At 48.9% G+C, this 18,380-nt stretch overlaps 1 protein-coding gene across 2 annotated transcripts in view; it reads left to right on the top strand.

Moving 5' to 3' along the window:
- Positions 1-18,380, top strand: part of LOC142883464 (formin) — a 52,032-nt gene that overhangs the window by 6,374 nt on the left and 27,278 nt on the right. The window contains exons 3-8 of one of the 2 annotated variants that reach the window (XM_076018366.1): positions 1,607-1,773; positions 6,744-6,864; positions 8,154-8,215; positions 9,362-10,020; positions 12,576-12,717; positions 18,224-18,311. In XM_076018366.1, the coding sequence (XP_075874481.1) occupies positions 1,607-1,773; positions 6,744-6,864; positions 8,154-8,215; positions 9,362-10,020; positions 12,576-12,717; positions 18,224-18,311 (1,239 nt within the window). Of the gene's footprint in view, positions 1-1,606; positions 1,774-3,523; positions 6,301-6,743; positions 6,865-8,153; positions 8,216-9,361; positions 10,021-12,575; positions 12,718-18,223; positions 18,312-18,380 lie in introns of those variants that run through there. The other variant, XM_076018365.1, reaches the window with a different exon arrangement.

Here is an 18,380-nt window from a genome sequence, read left to right as displayed (position 1 = left end):
CCGGTCTTAACTCACGGCATTTGGAAGTGGCCCAGCCTGCAGTCAGCACTTCCCTCTGCGGGACCGTGCACAGCAGCATTATCATAATGAAAAGTTATTAATCTAATCCCACTTGTTTCTCCCTCTGCGCAAGGCCCAGATAAACAGAGGCGGACCTCTCTGTGTGGCTGCTGCTGCTGCTGCTGCTGCTGCTTCTTGCTGCTTGCTGCTGCCCCCTTGTGACGTGACGGAGCACTCGGTGACTTCGCATTCTCACTGAATCTGGGGCCCCTTGCGTGCTCGCCGCGTCGGGTGAAACAGAGTGACGTGCAGTGATCTAGTACCGCTGGACACAGCAGTGCAGTGGAACAGAGTGCCCTCCACGAGGAGATTCATTGCAGCTGCAAGTGTTTGGGGGTATTTTAACAGCTTACAGATCAGGAAGTGGCGTGATTTTCCTCCTTCCAGATAATCCTCTGCAGGTTTTTGTTTTGTCTTACAGCCTTGCGGCCTGATTGAGGTCACACGGATTTTAAAAATCTGACACCCCTCTCTCTCTCGCTCTCTCCCCCCCCCCCCCCCCCCCCCCCTTTTTGTTTTGCACGTTCTCTGTTGTTGTCACACCATGTATCCTAGCTTGTATTACTGACTACACAACAGTAAATGCTGCTTCAGGGCAAACATATCATTTTTTCCGTCTGCGGGAGAAGAAAGGAGGAGCTGTGATTGCTGCTCTGAGCACTGAATGCCTCCCGCTAGCTGGCACCAGCCGGTTTCCCGAAAGCTGTAATGCCCTGAGAATTGCTCAGGCGGGGAGGTTGCCAAGTGGGGCTGTGCAGGCCGTGACTGTTCCTGCAGTGTGCGGCGTGTCAGAGCTGTAAATATTTAAGGCACGGGTTCTCGAAACGCTACGCTGAGTGCAGCCACATCGACGTTCTGCAGGAAAACAGCAACAGGGAGGCAGATTTTTACCCAAACACTCTATTTTCTACCCATTCTCAGTTAATTTGTTTCATCTCTGACTTCAGTGGAACACCCTCACATGTCTAAATATATATATTAAAAATATCAACACCATACAACATCATATTCTGCCTACTGTTAATAGCCTCCCACAGAATATTCTCAGTGCCATGTTTTAGGAATCTTTCTCGAGAGCTGCCTTGACGAGGGGGAAAAGCACCTGGTAGGAGAGGCCACTATTTCCCAAGTCTAATTCAAGTCTTTCTCGAGGTACTTTGGTTGGTTAAGTGCACTCAAATCTCACACACACACACACACACACAAGCGCGCGCACACGCACAAGTTGTTGTTTGTGGGGGTTTTTTGTTTCTGTTGTGCAGCTAATTTTCCTTTTGGTGAGATGAGATTTTGTTTCTGTCAGTTACAAAACATGTGCAGATGTTTGCAGGTTTTTCCGGCGCGGTGCAACGCAACCGTGCCTCCTGAACGCCCGATGTGTCGAAACTGAAAACAACAATTTGTCTCAATTAGTGGTGCTTATTCTGCTCTCACGCTCGATTGCACCTGTTGTTTTCCCATGCTGAACCACGATCCTTGCAACACACTCGACTGTGCTAACACTGAAGTTGTGTTTTCTTGCGTGTTTGTGTGTGTGCACGTGTAGAGGATTCTCTCTTGCGTCAGGATGACCTCTGGATGCTGGACGGCGACTACCCACAGGAGGCCCTGCCCCGCGCCCAGCGACCCGACCACCTGGACTTCCTGCGGATCACGCCTCCGGACGATGACATCATGGGAGACACACCCTACTGCCCCAAGCTGGAGCGCACGGTGAGGGTCTGCATACGCATCTCGCACAAGCACCGCTGAATAAGCCCTCATTCATCCATTCATGCGCCCACAGGGTGGTTTTCCCCTTTTTCCTTCCCCTTCGTGGGACTCGCAGGGATTTTCGCTCCACTGGGGCATTTAATCACCTGATCATAAATTCTTAGGATGGATTAACTGGTCGTGGATTCTGATCTGCAGAGAGGGGTCTTAAGCCGAAACTGACCGAGATCATTCCACTCAAACCGCACTAATTGAAAGCAGGGAGATCCCCCCCCCCCCAATTTTATTGTCAGTTTTTTTTTTTTTCTTTATTCGCAGCACCGACAGGCCAGTGACAAGCAGAGGTAATCGGCGTGACGTCTCCGTTTGCCGCCTGTGAGAAAAACGAAGTTGCGGCACGAGATGTTTTGTTTGCCGTGTAATCCCAGAGTACGGTCTGTGTGCCTTCTAAAAATAGCCCTGCCGCAAACATACAAACAAGGCCCCGTCTGTTACATTGCTCAATTAGGCGGCGGATGACAACCTGACGGAAGTGCAAGTCACAAATCGTTCTGTGGACGCTGAAGAATCAATCACCCGAGTGTTTGGCCGACGCTTTCATGTTGTCTGACATGCATTCCTTTGGCAGTTGAGCCCGATTAGCCGGGTGTGGTCTGGATCGAGTGCTATGCATTGTCTCTCGCTGTTCTCTGGTAACCTGCCCTGCCCGTGAGCACAACCACTTCTAGCAACACAGTGCAAAGCCCACACTGCGCGGAATTAGACACTCAATGCGTGATGCATTCACGAAACACACCTCTATTACATATGACATTGAACCTTTTGCTTGACACAAAGGAATGGCCCAGTGTTTCTTTTGTTTACTTCCTTTTCCTTGACTCATATTTTCCCTTGATTTAATACCTTCGTCTCGCCAGATCTTTAATACATAAATACATATCTGTCTTATAAGTCAATCTCATATGTGTCAGATCTGCCAGTAGCCTCTTTCTAGTATATCTTCTTTAGGGATTAACTGTGTGGTTGAAATGCCTTTTGCTCTTATGTAACTTAAGGCTCATCCTCGCAGAAACACCCGTCTCCATTTGTGGCTTTCTTTAAGAAAGCAAATATCATTCAGAGCTACAGAAATAGTGTGAAAAAGGAAAAATGTTAAACTAATTGAAAATGTATTTGTTTTTATATAACACTTGAGAAAACAAATAAAATTAACTGTCATTTTAATTTTACATGTGTATTCCTAGCAATTCTGCAGACCTGTATCAGGTTCAGAACTTTCCACCTTAACTATTCACTATATGTCACTATTTTAGATTATGAGAACTGTGGTACACCAACTGCTGTGTGTTCAAAACAATGAATTTCAGTTAAATCATTATTTTTTTTTGTAGATTAGCTGTGCTGGTTAACGGGGGAAGCTGGAAACGTGTTCCTCTCTCGGATTGTATCTTCTGTCTCTGAGCCTGGAAATGTTTTTCCTCTCTTCTTAACTTCTGCCTGCTGATTTGCATTTACGCTTTGTATATTATACTTAAGAAGTGGGGTGAGGTCATTAAAGGGCCATTTGTGGTCTCACTAAACACTTTTCTCTTCTGCTCTGGGTGTTCATGAGCAGCTAATCGTACATATTAGCATCTTAGCATTATGGCCTGAGAGCTGATTATAGCCAGACGGGCTCAGCGGCCACCTCCTAAGCTGTGTATGGCGCTAACCCACTGCAGTGCTGGTTAAAATGGGTCCTCAGCAGCCCTCCACCTGACCGCAGACTGGCTCCTCCTCCTCCTCTCTGCTCGCTCTTTCACCTCGGCAGCCAGGAAGTGAGTAGAGGTAATAAGACACCTGCGCTGCTAGTGCTCTACTGGGCCCCTCCCAGGAAGGGAGGAACCTGAAGGGAGCCGTCCCCGTACTGGGTAGACCAGTGAGTCACATTCCCCAACCCTCACCCCTACGCTCACAACAACACTCTGGGAATTTCTTTTTGAATTGAGAGACAAGTTGAAGTAGACTGAGAGAAGCAAGAGGACACGCACGGGCGTTTGAACAGCGCTGCGTTGAGGCGGATTACCTACAGCAGACTGGATCTTTTCACTAAACTTGTCTGGGCAGTTGGAAATACTTTTGCGAGGGGCAGGTGAACTCTGCTCTCCAGCTCTCCCAGGGAGATTACGGCAGGACATGCCTCCGGTCTCCGAGCAGCTCGGAGGCGTCATGGGAAACCTGCAAACACGCCTGAGGTCGCTCCGCGCTTTGAGCAACGCACTCCGAAGCGTTTAAGAGTCACTTTTTGATCAGGCTGCTCAACGGCAGCAAGGCTTTCATCGCATGTCGCTGCAGAGGAGTGCGGCACAGTGCTTTCTGTAAGCGGCGCCCTCCTGGAGGAGGCAGGAGAAGCTTGGGAGATTTTTCCATACAAAGGCCTTTTGTCCGCAGAGCGGTGGAGGTGCAACAGGAGCAGGAGTTTGGAGAACTGCACGGCTGGAGATGAACCTTGTGTGGATGCTTTGCTAGGGGTGACTCTGTTTCACCTTAGTTTGCCTCCGGTCGGTCTAAACCAGAATGGATAAAACAAATCATAAGCAGGACGGTTCTGGGAACCCCGTAAGTTCCATCCGCAACGTTTTCAGCGGCCTTTTCAACCGGGACAGATCGGACTCGGACTCAGCCGTGCTGACGTCTTTCAAGGAGCTGCCGGACGGGGGGACAGATCCTTCACCTGAAGATTGTAGCGCCACCTGTAGTGAGAGCCTGCCAGAACAGGAAGATAAACATCCAGACGTGGCGAGCGAAAAGTCCAGCGAGCAGGCGGAAGGCGGTGGAAGCGCTGAGACCGATTTGGTCCTGGTCACCAGAGTGGAAACGTACAGCGACACAGAGGACGAGGACGAGACGCACCGCGGCTCCGGCGTGTCCCAATGTCTCGCCAGGTCCAAGAAGCCTGCCCAGCCAGGGGACGGCGCTGACGAAGTCGGTCACAGTGATGGTGATGCGGCGAAAAGTGCGGAAAAGGCAGAGTTGCCCGTGTTTCGAACGCACAAGTCCAAGGAGAGATCCCTCGTGGAAACAATTCTGTATTCAGAGAGGTTCAAAAGGAGGACGGGCACGGGGACACATGCGCTTCTGTCCACTTCCAAGCAAGTAGACGACCCCGGTCCCGACCTGAGCGGCTCCACTGCGGACGCAGAAACACCGGCTGCTGGAACAGAGGAGGATGAAGATTTCACCGCCATCGATTGTTCTGTCGCTGTTCCTTCAGTCACCTCTGGACACGCCGCATGTCAGAATGAGGTCACAGTGGAGGAACCTGGGCACGGCGAGGCGCCCTCCTCTAGCCTAACCCTCCCTGAGGTTCCTGACCAATCGACCCCCAGTCTGGAAGAGTCAGGTGAGGAGCCCTCCTCTAGCCCCTCACTCCATGAGATTCCAGACCAATCGGCCCCCAGTCTGGCAGAGTCAGGTGAGGAGCCCTCCTCTAGCCCCTCACTCCATGAGATTCCAGACCAGTCGGCCCCCAGTCAGGAAGAGTCAGGTGAGGAGCCTTCCTCTAGCCCCTTTCTTCCTGAGGTTCCAGAACAATCAGCTCCCAGTCAGGAAGAGTCAGGTGAGGAGCCTTCTTCTTGCCTAACCCTCCCTGAGGTTCCAGACCAATCGGCTCAAAGTCAGGAAGTGTCAGGTGAGGAGCCTTCCTCTAGCCCCTCACTCCCTGAGGTTCCAGACCAATCCGCCCCCGGTCAGGAAGAACAGCCGGACACATCCGGCAGCGCGATTGACACCGCCGCATCTGCACCTGAGCCGCCTCCAGAGGACCCAAAGGAAAGCGCCAGTCCCTCGTCACCGCAGGCTGACCCTCCTAAAACGCCACCTTCATCTTTTGCCTCCTCCAAATCCTCATCTTCCTCGCCCCAGTCCCAGGGCGCGTCGTTTTCATCACCCACTTCCTTCCAAATGCCGGCTCTCTTCAGCGGGTTGCGGGTGCTGAAGAAAGGTGTAACCGGCGAGGACAGGGACACCACATCCGAGATCAAGCAGAAGGAGAAGGACGCTGAACTGGCGCTGCTCAGCCTGAGGAAGTCGGTGAACAAAGCCAAACTCTTCCCGGAGCAGAAGGCGACCTCCCCCGTCAAAAAGCAAGGCGAGCCGAAACCTGCCGGGGACGGTAGGAGCGGCGGAACGGCACATCTCAGTCTGCCACTCAGCCCAGAGGGTCAGGACAGGGCCAGAAGCTCAGTTGAGGGGCGGCTTGGCAATGCGGAAAGCAAAGGTCCGTGCAAAGAAAACGCCGTGGGGGAGAAAACTGCTTCGCCAGAAAATCCCACGTCCACGCCGGAGAGAAAGAAAACGTCAGACCTGGCCTACGAAACCTTCAAGAACATCTTCGGCGCCAAAAGTGTCAAGAAGGAAAAATTGGAGGGCGTGGACCTGGAGGCAGTGAAGCAGAAAATCAAGAATGACAAGGAAAATCTGCGGTCCATTTTTGACAGGGTCTCCAAGTCCCCGACCAAGGAAGCCAAGAGTCCCACCGAGACTATTGTATGCCCTCACCTTTTGTTTTGTCTCTTCATAATGTACATTTTCACAGCAGCCCCAGTCAAGAAATCACCTGTAGGTTTGGCATAAATAAACTGATGGGCCATTGAGCCCGTTTGTTTGTAAAAACCAGCCACAGTAGCAACATTTGACCATATGAGCACTGAAACCCATTGGTAAAATAATGTGAGAACGGCTGCGGTGAAAAAGGTTTATAAATATTTATTTAAAGGCCCAGGGTGTAGTGTTTAGTAGCACCTAATGGTGAGATGGAACGGTCAGGCCATTAAACCCAATCAGAAGTTCTGGCCTACAGTAAAAACATGTTTCATGCCACAGAATCCTGCAAATTGTTACACATTAGGCCCTTAAATTGCTGTTATGAAAAAGGCTTTCTCAAGTATGACCCTCCTCCTCCCCCACCCCCCCCACCCCCCCGCCAACAGACAGAGGTTGCGTCTCCAACAGACAGCGAGGACCGGACCCCCGGCCGCCTCCAGGCCGTGTGGCCCCCGCCCAAACCCAAAGATGAGGACGAGAAGGTGGGGCTCAAGTACACAGAGGCAGGTAAGACTTTCTGGCAATGCTTTGTCTTCACCCCAATTGCTGGAATGCTGACAGAGGAGCACACCGTTCCAACCTCAAAAAAAGACACGCCTCTCACCAAAATCCCTGGCAAGCAGATCGCAGAGGTCCGACTCGTCCAATCGCGTCTTTCAAAGCCACCAGTGTCGCACCTAAAACTGAGAAGCAAATTATGCAACGCTAAGCTAAAAGTCTAGACTGTGAGTCATGCGGATAAACCAGAAATACGTGCAAACTCCTCTGTTTACCCATCAAAAACACTGGTTAGGCAAGATTGGAGGACTGAATGACTGACTGACTGAGAGAAACCACATATTTTAGGTCAATATAACAGTAGTGATTTTTTTTCCCTGTCTTCTGTTCTGCTCCACAACTAACCCATTCTCAAAACTTATACTTGCATTATATATGATTTAGCTTCATTTTATTCTGTCATAATTGTATGTATACAAATAAACAGGTGACAAAGGATGCAGCGACAACAAAATTATATTGACTGAAAAGGTGTAGGCTGAAGCTTAAGGTTATGTTACCTACTCTTGTTACATATCATGTTAGCGGCTCCTTTTTAATAGTCCGTACATGAACAAAATATCAAAAACATAATTAATTTTCATAAACAGGCTAATCATTCCTGAGTTTTATCTTTGTTCACCACCTTGTTTTTAAACATCATTTTTAATACGCAAAGACATGGAAATGGTAGACATAGAAATTCAAGTAGCACCGGAAAATGTAGAGCGTGGTTTTGCAAAACCAATCTCTCACGACCTTGGAAAACACCTCGGAAAGCTCAACAGATTATTTTGAATGGAAAGTTTCACCCTCTGCATTGCTGTTTTTAATTGTTCTCCTGAATTCCCGCAGAGGTCACGTTGTGATTTCACTGGCGGAGGAACCTCCGCTTCAAAGTAGCAGATCAGCGGTTTTCTGTATTTGTGTTTTCCTTTCACTGCTGTTTTCGGACAGAAGCTTGATGCCAAACTGGTTGGTTGAGTTCTAGATATGAAGTTGACCAACCCCTCTATTGAACACTTGCTCTAAGTGAATGTGCATTGTGTTGGGATTTATTTATTTATTTATTTATTTTTAGCCTGGCGGATCGGCTTGATTAGGATTTCACATACTAATGTTTCAGCTGCCAGCACAAGAAAACAGAAGCTAATAAGTCGCCGACGGCAGACTGTGCAAAAACCCACCTCGCAGTCTCCCGCCTACCATTCGCATAAATCAAAAAAACAAGTCTAACAAACTGTTTCCGCCTCTTTCAGAGCACCAGGCCACAATCATGCAGCTCAAGAGGGAGTGCAAAGAAGAGCTGGAGAGGATGCATGTGAGTGGAAAACAGGGAACATCATGGATGTTCTTTAAAAAAAAAAAAAAAATGAAGGTTCTCTGGTTACACGTATTGTCATACGTCGAAACGCCGCTGGACTGGTCCAGCCTTGCAGATGTCTCTCCTGAACACAAGATGGTGCTAAACGACCATGGTGTGTTTAGGTGTAGCCTCTGAAATGCTGCTGGAGGTTGACTGGAAGTGTTTTGAAGTTTCCAGCATGCTGCACTTGACCTGCACTGTATTTCATTCAGTGTAAATTTACATCTTCCAGAAAACACAATGCTCAACTTGGCAGAATTGCCTAATTCATGGATAGTGTAATGAAAATGTGTCCCTTCAGTTTTTTTTTTATTAAAGCCCAATTTCATTTTACTGAGAAACAAAATCATTTTAGACTTTATAAAAAACAACTGAATTATTGAATGAAAACAGATTATACACAGTAGCTCTGTAAACATTATACTATTTTTTTTAATTCATCATTAAGACCTGCAAATTATATTTTCAGTGATGTGGAATATATTTTAACACAGAAATAAAAATCCTTCCACGATACTCTATTGTATCATCCAACTGATGAGTTCCATCCAAACTCTGCGTAACCCTTTCATTTGAAACTCTGTCTTTCCCCTGCCGACCCGATCCAGGGGCCAACTTCTTGCTTGTTTCAATCGGGAAACTCAGGAGACCTAAATCAGACCAATTTGTACCGCCGAGTCATTTCTTTACAGACAACATTTATGGGACGTTGAGAAACATGTAGTGCAGCCTGCCCATGAAAAAAGGGAGAGAATGTGTTTGATCCTATTCCTGAACTGACTGAGGAGTTAACCAGGAACACGTGTCAGATTCAGCAAGAATTTCCTCTCCGCCTCTGATCAATACTTGGCCTCGGTCGAATTGTTCTCCGTCGTTTTGAATGTCAAATGCAAACTGAAGCTTTCATTTGAAATAATCAGCAAGCATGTATAAAGTTATATAGAATAAAGTGATTGTGATGTGAATGAAGTCTGTGGAGGAATAACAACGGAAAGGTTTCTCCTGTTATTTTTTTTTACTTTAAATTCTTTTCTACGGGACAGTGATTCAAACCCTCTGACGGCCTCGATCTGTTTTTCTCTCCCGCCCCGGTTCTTCCAGTCTAACTTTGAGCTGCAGATCTTCCAGGTGCGCGGCGAGAACGCCGTCGCCGTGTCGCACCTGGAGCAGGCCATCGCCCAGATGCGGAGGGTCGGGGCGTACAGCGGCGTCCAGCCGCGGCCCGAGGTGCGCGACGTGGCAGTGTCCACGGCTGACGACCCCGTCTGCAAGACCACCCGCACCGTCAGCATCCAGACGGACCGGGAGACGTTCCTGAAGAGCCCCGAGGTCAACGGCGCCACCAGTCCCACTCAGAACGTCGCCAGGAAGCTCAACCTGGACGCCATCCAGCAAAGCCTGAAGGACGACTCGTCCGCGGGGCCTCCTCCTCCTCCTCCTCTTCCTCCTCCCCTCCAAGGGTCCTCAGGACCTCCTCCTCCCCCTCCCCCTCCCCCACCGTTGCCGGGCACCATGGGTGCGCCACCGCCACCGCCACCCCTCCCCGGCAGTGGCGGTCCGCCTCCTCCGCCTCCTCTTCCCGGAATGTCTGGGGCCGGGCCGCCCCCACCTCCTCCTCCTCCTGGCTTTGGCCCCCCTCCCCCTCCATCCATGGGCGGCTTCGGCCGGAAAGTGGACAAGGCCCCGCGGAAGCCCACCGTCGAGCCAACATGCCCCATGAAGCCGCTGTACTGGAACAGGATACAGATCGAGGACAACAAGTAGGTGACCAGTCACCTCGCCGTCCCTCCCACTGATCATTCTCCATGAAGGCCTTGTGTTAGGATATTATATAGCTGCCATTTTCATATATCTCATCCTGGACTCTTGTGGAGCAGCCTCGCACAATTAGCTATCCAAACACTCAAACCAAAAAAACCTGCCAGATTTAGCACCCTGTTTGCAACCTCCCTTGAAAATGCTCCCATGTACACCACCAGTCAGAAGTTTGGACTTTCTTCTCATGCAATCTTTTCTTGCGTTCATGCCATGCGTAATTATTAATTACGAGTGCCTAAAAAATTTCCCTCCTCATCCGCATTGCCTTGAGTGATTTATGTGTAAACCAGCAGTCCGACCTCGGTTTACACTTCTGTCATCACCGCAAACGTAAATCGATTCATCATGTGCCGCTGAAATTTCCGGATGCTGTGATAACACCGCCGCGGATAAATGAGAAAATGCTGCACGGAACAGAACACGGACGATCGGTAAACACTTTTATGAGCATTAATTTGGCCATAGAGCTTCATTCTATTGTCAGTTTTGGGGGAATTCTGCAGGATGTCATAAAAGTGTTTAGGTCTGTTTTCTTTTTAAGACGGTCAGCATCTGATGTTGTTTTTAAGGGTTATAAACATTAATCACCTGCAGACACTGTTTGCATTTTAGCAAGCCTTTGAATAGCTGCGAGTCCTGGCCAATTGCTTGATGGCACTGTAAAGAAAATTGGTGTACTCTCTCTCTCTGGGAAACACCAGTCAGTTCCTGAGGTCTGCAGAGCTGCACTGCAAGTTCTGTTCCCATCAAAAAACCACATGTGACTTGAAATACAGGGATCGGCAATGACGGCGACCGCCGGAATCCCACCGTGTCGCAGACGCAGTTGTCGCGCCAGATGTGTGAGTGGATTATTCAGCTTTTCAAGAGTCGCCGTGTGCTGTTGTCAAGCTCACCGGCCGTGTGTTTCCGCGTCTGGGTGGAAGGGAGGGTTTGGACTCACTAATGGAAGCGTATTCAACTTCGGCGTCGTTGAGACGAGACAAGATTTATTTATTTACTCTTGCGTTCATTTATTTATTTTCATTTGCTGGATCGCATCTGTAATGTTGCCAGTGTGAGGTTTTGACATTCTGAGTGAGGAAAAAGTTTCAATATGAAGCCGGGCGTCTTGATTCAAGGCAAAGCACAGTAGATACAGGTTGCAGAAAGCTGATGGAAGCTTGAAGGAAAAAGTCAATAATACAAAAGACGGGCAGGGATTCCAAAACAGTTACCAGGATGATTCTTTTCTTGGGGTTTAGTTCGTAATTCACATTTGATTTCATTTGATTTTCCAGTCACCTTGTGGTACAGACTGAGAGGTCCTGAGTTTGTCCAAGTCACACCAAAGTTCAGCCTCTAGGGGGCGCAAGCCAGCGTCCTCCTCGTGCCGGTCCCAAGCCTGTCGTGTCAGGAAGACACTCTGACTTCAAAAACCTGCTCCAATCTAAACTTGTGAATCAATCCTCTACAATCTGCAGTGACAATCACTGTAGGGGGAAAAGTAAGTTCATGTTTCTGAGCTGGAATCCCTGCACGCTGGTTCTGGCAAAATCACAGCCAGGGCTCCATGAGGGAGGAGCAGCGCCGCTCTGCCCCGGCTTAAATTTCCCTCCTCTGCCGCAACACAGGGATCAACTGTGTGTGCAGAAACAATTGGAATGACTCAGCCTCAATCAAGTGCACTGGCAATGGGCTCGATTGTACTAAAGGCTTGATATTCAGCTCACCTTCCTTGTTGTCAGTCGGCCTGTTTTTTTAGTTGTTTTTTTTTTTATTCATCTTGTCATTTATTTATTTATTTCTGTCGGGGAGACCCAGCCGGCAGCCTCGCCGATGAGACGTATATGTGTTTTGGTAAACTCTGACCCGCGTGGAAATAATAAAGGAAAGGCCGTGACGAGACATGTGGGTTGCATTAACCGTCTCGTCGTCCGGCAACCGGCCCTCTCTCGAAAAAACGTTTATCCTTCAGTTAGCCTGTTAATCATCCTCTTATTGTGCGTTTAGCGCGAGGGAAGCGCAGACAGATGTGTTGAGTCTCAGCGAAGGCAGAAGTAGACGTGTTAATCACGGCGGATTGCTTACATTCTGAACACCCTCTTCAAACACCTCCCGCCCCTCTTTGTCCTTGTCTGTGTGTTTGTGTGTGAGAGAGAGAATTTATTTTTTGTTGTTGTTGTTTTTAGGTTACCAGGCAACTCCTGAAACGCACCACTTCCCCCGCAGATCATCGCTCATTTTCAGGAATTGCTCCGTCACCGCAATCTTGTCTTCAACCTTTTGTCATTTTTACCACCTCACTCATAAACACGGCCTGTTCAAGCCATTATTACGGCACATCCAGCCCTGTTTATTGTTATTTATTTATTTTTAGCCAGACTCCTTGTTGGACCATGAAAGCAACTCGGATGTTTTCAGCATGTTTCACCGCCTTTGTCCCCAGTACACTATAGCCTCAGCATGGAATGATTAAAAGGTATGAATCTTTTTTTTTTTTCTTCCTGTTTTGCAGCAACAACACGCTATGGGGCTCTTTGAAGGAACCAAACATCGTCAACACCAATGAGTTTGAGGACTTTTTCTCCAAGGCCACGCTGCAGCCGAAGAAGAAGCCTCTGTCGGACACATACGAGAAGAAAGCCAAAGCAAAGAAGGTAAAACTCGTTGCTTCGCACCTCAGTTTAGATTAGAATTCCCCCGAATCTGATACTAGTGTTGAAAAATTCCCTTTTCTTATAATGAAGCAACACATCATGATTAGCACGTTGTTTACAGCCACTCATAAAAACGATCAGTTTTTATGTTCCTGCTAAAACTGGGAACAAAAACAAGGCAACAATTGGAGGCGGTGGACCAATGAATGTGGGTGTGGTCACTGACCTGGTACCAGCGCCCTGTTGTGACATCACAGGGGCCAGCGTTCCGACAGTGTTCCTGCACCACATAGGAGCCAGACACAGAAGTAAGGCATGGAAGGAGTTTTAGATAAGATAGAGCCACTTACAGTTAAATATTTTTGATTTGTGGTGTTTGAATAAGTTTATATTTTGTCTTATCGGCTTGTTCGTTGAGGCTGGTTGTGACGAAGGCGTCATTTTTGTTTTTGATCCCGCTGCTGTCTTATCGAGTTTTGTTTAAAGGACGGCTGCCGTCACTTCCAATCGTACGTCACGGGAAGGAATAACAAAAGGTGAAGCACAAAAATGTGGATTGCAGGTCGCATCAGTTCGTCCTGCACTCGCCTGCAGTTTGCCAAAGCTCTCAGCCTGAGCCAACATCGCCTCCCCGCCTGTGAGCTGTCTTTTTTTCTCCAGGGGAAGTCAAGCTAGGTGCACGGGGTTGCACACGGCAGTATTTTCCATCTTTACAGAGAACGGTGTTGAGTTTTCAATGATTGATGGGGGGGGGGGGGTGCTTTGTGTCCCGAATTGATGCTGGCGTTTCGTCAAAGACACACTTATTGACATCTCTGTTGCGATGTCGCAACTCTGCACCTCTGCTGCAGCCAGTGCAGTGTAAGCATCCTGGCCGCCGCACGGTCCTGCCTGTGGCGTCCGAGGGCTTGAACGCGGCCGCTGGCCCAGACTGTCCCCCTCGAAATCCATACGCACTCGCCACTCTGATCAATCCGTCAAGGCTCCACTGTGTTCCAGAGGGCCCCTGTGTGTGTGTGTGTGTGTGTGTGTGTGTGTGTGTGTGTGTGTGTGTGTGTGTGTGTGTGTGTGTGTGTGTGTGTGTGTGTGTGTGTGTGTTGCTTGAGCTCCATCCGTAGACGCACCTTAGGAGTTTTTTTTAACACTTCACTTGAACTTACTACTCAAGCTTCATTAAATGCAGAAGATAAAATGACGTGTGATCTAGTTTACGCCACTGTCCAGTACACGGTATAATAAAATGACGCAGTTTGTGTTTCGAGCTGACGAAAGCGTCCAGACTCCGAGGCTCGTATCAAGACAGGGAATCTGGGAAGTTGTGCCTCGGTGCGTGTTGGAGTCCAACCCGCTGCGAGGTCGTCAAAATAAAAGATACTTGTTTATGAGATAATACTTATTCATCCCTGGAAGTTTATACTCGTCGAGAAATCACTGGAGCAAGAAATCATGTGAATCACCGACTGACGATTGTTTCCAAGAAGTCCGGCACGGTGAAGGGGCTGGGAAAGAACGCTGGAAACAACAAAAGGAAAAGGGTCCAAAAAGGGGCCGAGACGGAGGACAGAGGTTTTGATTATTTTGCGCTCGCGGAGGCGTGCAGGGGCGGAGGAAGGGTGCTCTTCACTCTTCACTCTGCCTTACTCTGGCAGAATCGGACCAGACAACGATCCCAGGCCGTCTCCCCGATGACCAATACCAGTGGACTCGGCTGCAGACGACCTGTCTCCATCAGCACGCACTCGCTGCACAGAGCAGTCTTGACCATGTGTCTGTGCAGAGGGGAGCGTGAGGGCTTTTTTTCCTCTCAGGGTTGGCAAGCCGACAACATTGTATCAGGATGATAGTTTACTTATGACTGATGCTTTTGCAGATCAGTCTGCTTTTGCAGATCAGATCAGTCACCCAGAAGAAAGAAAAAAAAGAATATGAAGTAAAAGATAGACCGCTATGCCAGTGCATTTTGGATGCACTAAGAATGTTGAGAAAGAGATGTGTGCTCTGTCACTGTTGTCCAAAGTATGTTTGTCGCACAACATGCTCATCACTGGGGTTTGCATCTTAAGTTTGCAAATGTGCCTCAGTTCCTTGGTGGATTCCTGACAGTGATTTATGTCTTTGCTTGTTTTGCAAGCTACACTTTTCCAACAGACATGCACGATATCACACCCAGAGGCGTCTCACAGTGCTTTGCATAACCACAAAGAGAAGCCAACCGATCCCTCCAGAGAAAGCCAAACTTTTGGCTGGGAGTGTATATCAGCAGAGGCAACAGGCTCCTGGTGCGCTGGCATCGTCCTTTTGTTTGTTCCTGCTTGTTTATTTATGCATCCACTGCTTTTTTCTTTTTTTAGCGCTCGTTTCCGGGTGCGTGCGTGCTCCCGCGCCTTTATAATCGCACGTCCTGCGATGGTGGCACGTCCTTGCGGCTCATTATGCACTTGCTTAGAAAGTGTTGCCAGATCACGTTAACGTCGCCGGGGGGGCCCGTGTGTGTGTGTGTGTGTGTGTGTGTGTGTGTGTGTGTGCGAGGGAAAGGAATGCGTGTGTACATTATGCATACGAGCCACTCTCCCCCCCCCCCCCCTCACCCGCCAACGACTCCTCATGCCTACATGAGTGAGTTAATCTCTATCATGTGTGCCACGGAGAAATCAAAGCGCCTGTTTACTCCGGCGCCCCACCACCACCACCACCACCACTCCCCACCCGAACCTCATTAGCATATCAAAAAGCCGAGGCGATGACATGGAAGAGAGGTCTTCCAGCAGAGCAGACCCAACCCGACCGGACTGGGCGGTATAATTGCTGACATGTGGCTCAATTGCGCTAGTGAGTGGAGGAAGTGGTGGAGGACAGGGTCGGTGCATTCTTCAGGTGGGGTCGGCGCAGCGGCGGCACGTCAGGGCCAGCAAGGCCTTCTCTGCTGGCCGGAATATAATCAAAGTATTTTTTTTTGGAATTATATAAATAAGATGATTCTTCATTGTCTGTTCTGCTCGTGTCGTGTTATATCCACTTGGTTGTGCGTCTGCCAGTGTTGTAAGTTATGGCAGAGTATCCAGTTATCCAGGTGAGGCCTTCACCATCACCAGAGTAGGCTCCTGGGCGCTGACAGTGAACAGACACAGTCAGTTGCGATGGCAAATGAGATCTTGAGTCTGAGACGCCAAAGACCAGTTCGAAGGTCTTACGCTGAACTGGACAAGTACGTGTTCTGTGATTAGATAAGCACTCATGAGTGTGTAAGTGTGATTCGGTATGGATTCTCGAGTTGTGCTGTCATATTGATGGTACTGTGAGGCATAATATTTTAGGGCTGCGCATGGACGTCACTGAAGGCCTAGACGCGAGAAACCCCTTGCCGCTTCCTCCGAGCCCCATAAATCAGCAGGGCGATCAAGTTGACACGTAGCTAATCCCCTTCAACAAACAGCTGCTTTCACACTTTTATCGGGAAGCGTTTGTGAGCAATTGCCGTGCGTTTAATGCCGACAGCGCCTCCTCTCCGGCTGCGCTCGTGACGCGCGAGAGTGGGCGGAAGACTCGCACTTGGCCGGTGCGTGTGCGAGGTTGGCTGAGTTTATACGGTCAGGCGGCTGGTGATGGGAAGCCCCGACAGACAGGCTAAACGGACGGACGGCGAGGGCCAGGCTGCCTGCTGGGCTGCTCTCGCTGTGTAAACTCATCTGCTCGGCTCCGGCCGTGCAGCGGCCCCGCCCACCGCCCCCTAACAGCCGCCACCTGCTTTGGTTCAAAACGCTGTCACTTCCAGCGTCTCCTTGCATCATTTTGTTTATTTTCATAGGCTCCTCTCTCTCTCTCTCTCTCTCTCTCTCTCTCTCTTTCGCTCTCTCTCTTTTGCTCTTCTCCTCCTCCTCGTCCGCTGTCTCCCTCTTCTACTTCTTCTTCTTTTCCTCCCAAACTTCACCAATCACCGAGTACTTATTGCCAGATTTGGTGATATCGTTGTATGCCATCACAACACACACGTTCTCGAGCACCATAGAGCTTTAGGTGCTGCACTACAAGACAATGCACAAATTAATCAACCTAGTGAGGTGTGGGTGGGTGCAAATTAAATAGTAAAGAAGAAAAAAGTCATTGTGTGTGTTCAGAAAACCCTGCAGCCGGTGCATGGGCAGCACTGGGTTAAAGATCTTTACAGAAATCAAAACACAACATTTTGTACATTTTATTTCATATTGCCGTCTCTGGATTTAACCTGTGCAGCAGGCTGGCCACCGTCAGACAGCCTTCTATTCACATTTCGTCCACAGGAGGGAGTTGCGAGCTGCTCGTGCCCGCCTGCGTCAAGCATCCCAGTCTGCCGCCGCTTGGCCAGTCTGTGTTTGCGGCTCTGAAACCATGCATCCAGCATCACTTGTCCTTTCCCATTAGCGTAACCGTTTGGTCTAATTGGTGAGCTCTGCAGCCACGGTGAGCGTTAAGGGCTCCTGGGCTGCTTTTAGTGTGGCCCGTCCAAAGTGGTTAATTAGAGGTGTCGAGAAAGCCTGGTACTCGGCCCTCTCAAGTTCTTTTAGAGTGGGAGATCCCCAGTGATCCAGGTAATAGAGCTGGAAGCAGCATGGCACCCACTAACGTCCTGTAATGCAATACCCACTTCTAAGGCTTCTGCTCCACAGCTCCCACTGGACAGCCCAGTAGCCGACAACGCCATAATACCTAATGAAGAAGCCTGACACATTAACTTTTAGAGCAGGCCTTTACCTTGCCAAAACTCTCCCTGGCTTTACAGCTAATTCAAGTCATAAGTAATTGTGACCATGTGTAGGCACAAATAAAAATGCTGTGAATTTATAGTTTGTTATTAAAAAAAAAAGAGAGAGAGAGAGAGAGAGAGAAAGGCCGGCTTCTTTTTGCCTTCCTCGTCGAGACTGTCCTTTCATCGCGTTCACTCTCGCCGTCTTTGTACTTTTCGCCACGACTTGATATTTTTTGATTACATCTCTCATCCGTTCTTTTGCTCGCTGCAGGATTCTAGCTTTTCCCCCCTCCGCTCCGGTTGGTGTGACCCGATAAAATGCTCCTCTGCTACAAACATATGTTTTTTTGTTGTTGTTTTTGTTTTGTTTTTTCCTTCCCTCCCCAGCAGTTCACATCGTGACGCTGGCTCGTTTGTTGATTAGTCTTGCCGTTTGGTTCCGCTCAGATGATTTCCGTGACCACTCTGATTCACCGCGGCTTCAGACACTCTGCCTCTCTCATCATCCATCATCTGCTTCCCCAGCTGGGGAACTGACTAAGTGATTTTTATTTCCTTTTTTTTTTTCTTCTTCTTGGACTCCAATGGCAGAAATTTGCTTTTGAATCACCATCTGTTTCTCATGTCAGGGCTAATAAAAAATTACCCCCAGAATTAATAGACTGAAGAAAGGTCTACATGGCTGATATGAAATGTTTTCAAGTGCATCGTGTGAATTTCAGGCAGCACCACACTATAGGGGCAGGCTAACCTCATCAATTAATATGACTCTTTTTCTTTCAGCTCATCAAGCTGCTCGATGGCAAGCGCTCGCAAGCAGTTGGAATCCTCATTTCGAGTCTGCATCTGGAGATGAAGGACATTCAGCAAGGTGAACAAAACCGTTTTCACATGTCGGTCTGTTCTGGCCTCGCACGGCAGCTAGATCGCTCAGATTCCG

Source organism: Nelusetta ayraudi, unplaced genomic scaffold (assembly GCF_046127955.1).
Source record: "Nelusetta ayraudi isolate G7.1 ecotype Tasmania unplaced genomic scaffold, CSIRO-AGI_Nayr_v1 ptg000007l, whole genome shotgun sequence".
In the NCBI taxonomy this organism is placed as follows: Eukaryota; Metazoa; Chordata; class Actinopteri; order Tetraodontiformes; family Monacanthidae; genus Nelusetta; species Nelusetta ayraudi.
Note: the sequence above shows the minus strand (reverse complement) of the source record. Positions and strands in the feature narration are given on the sequence as shown.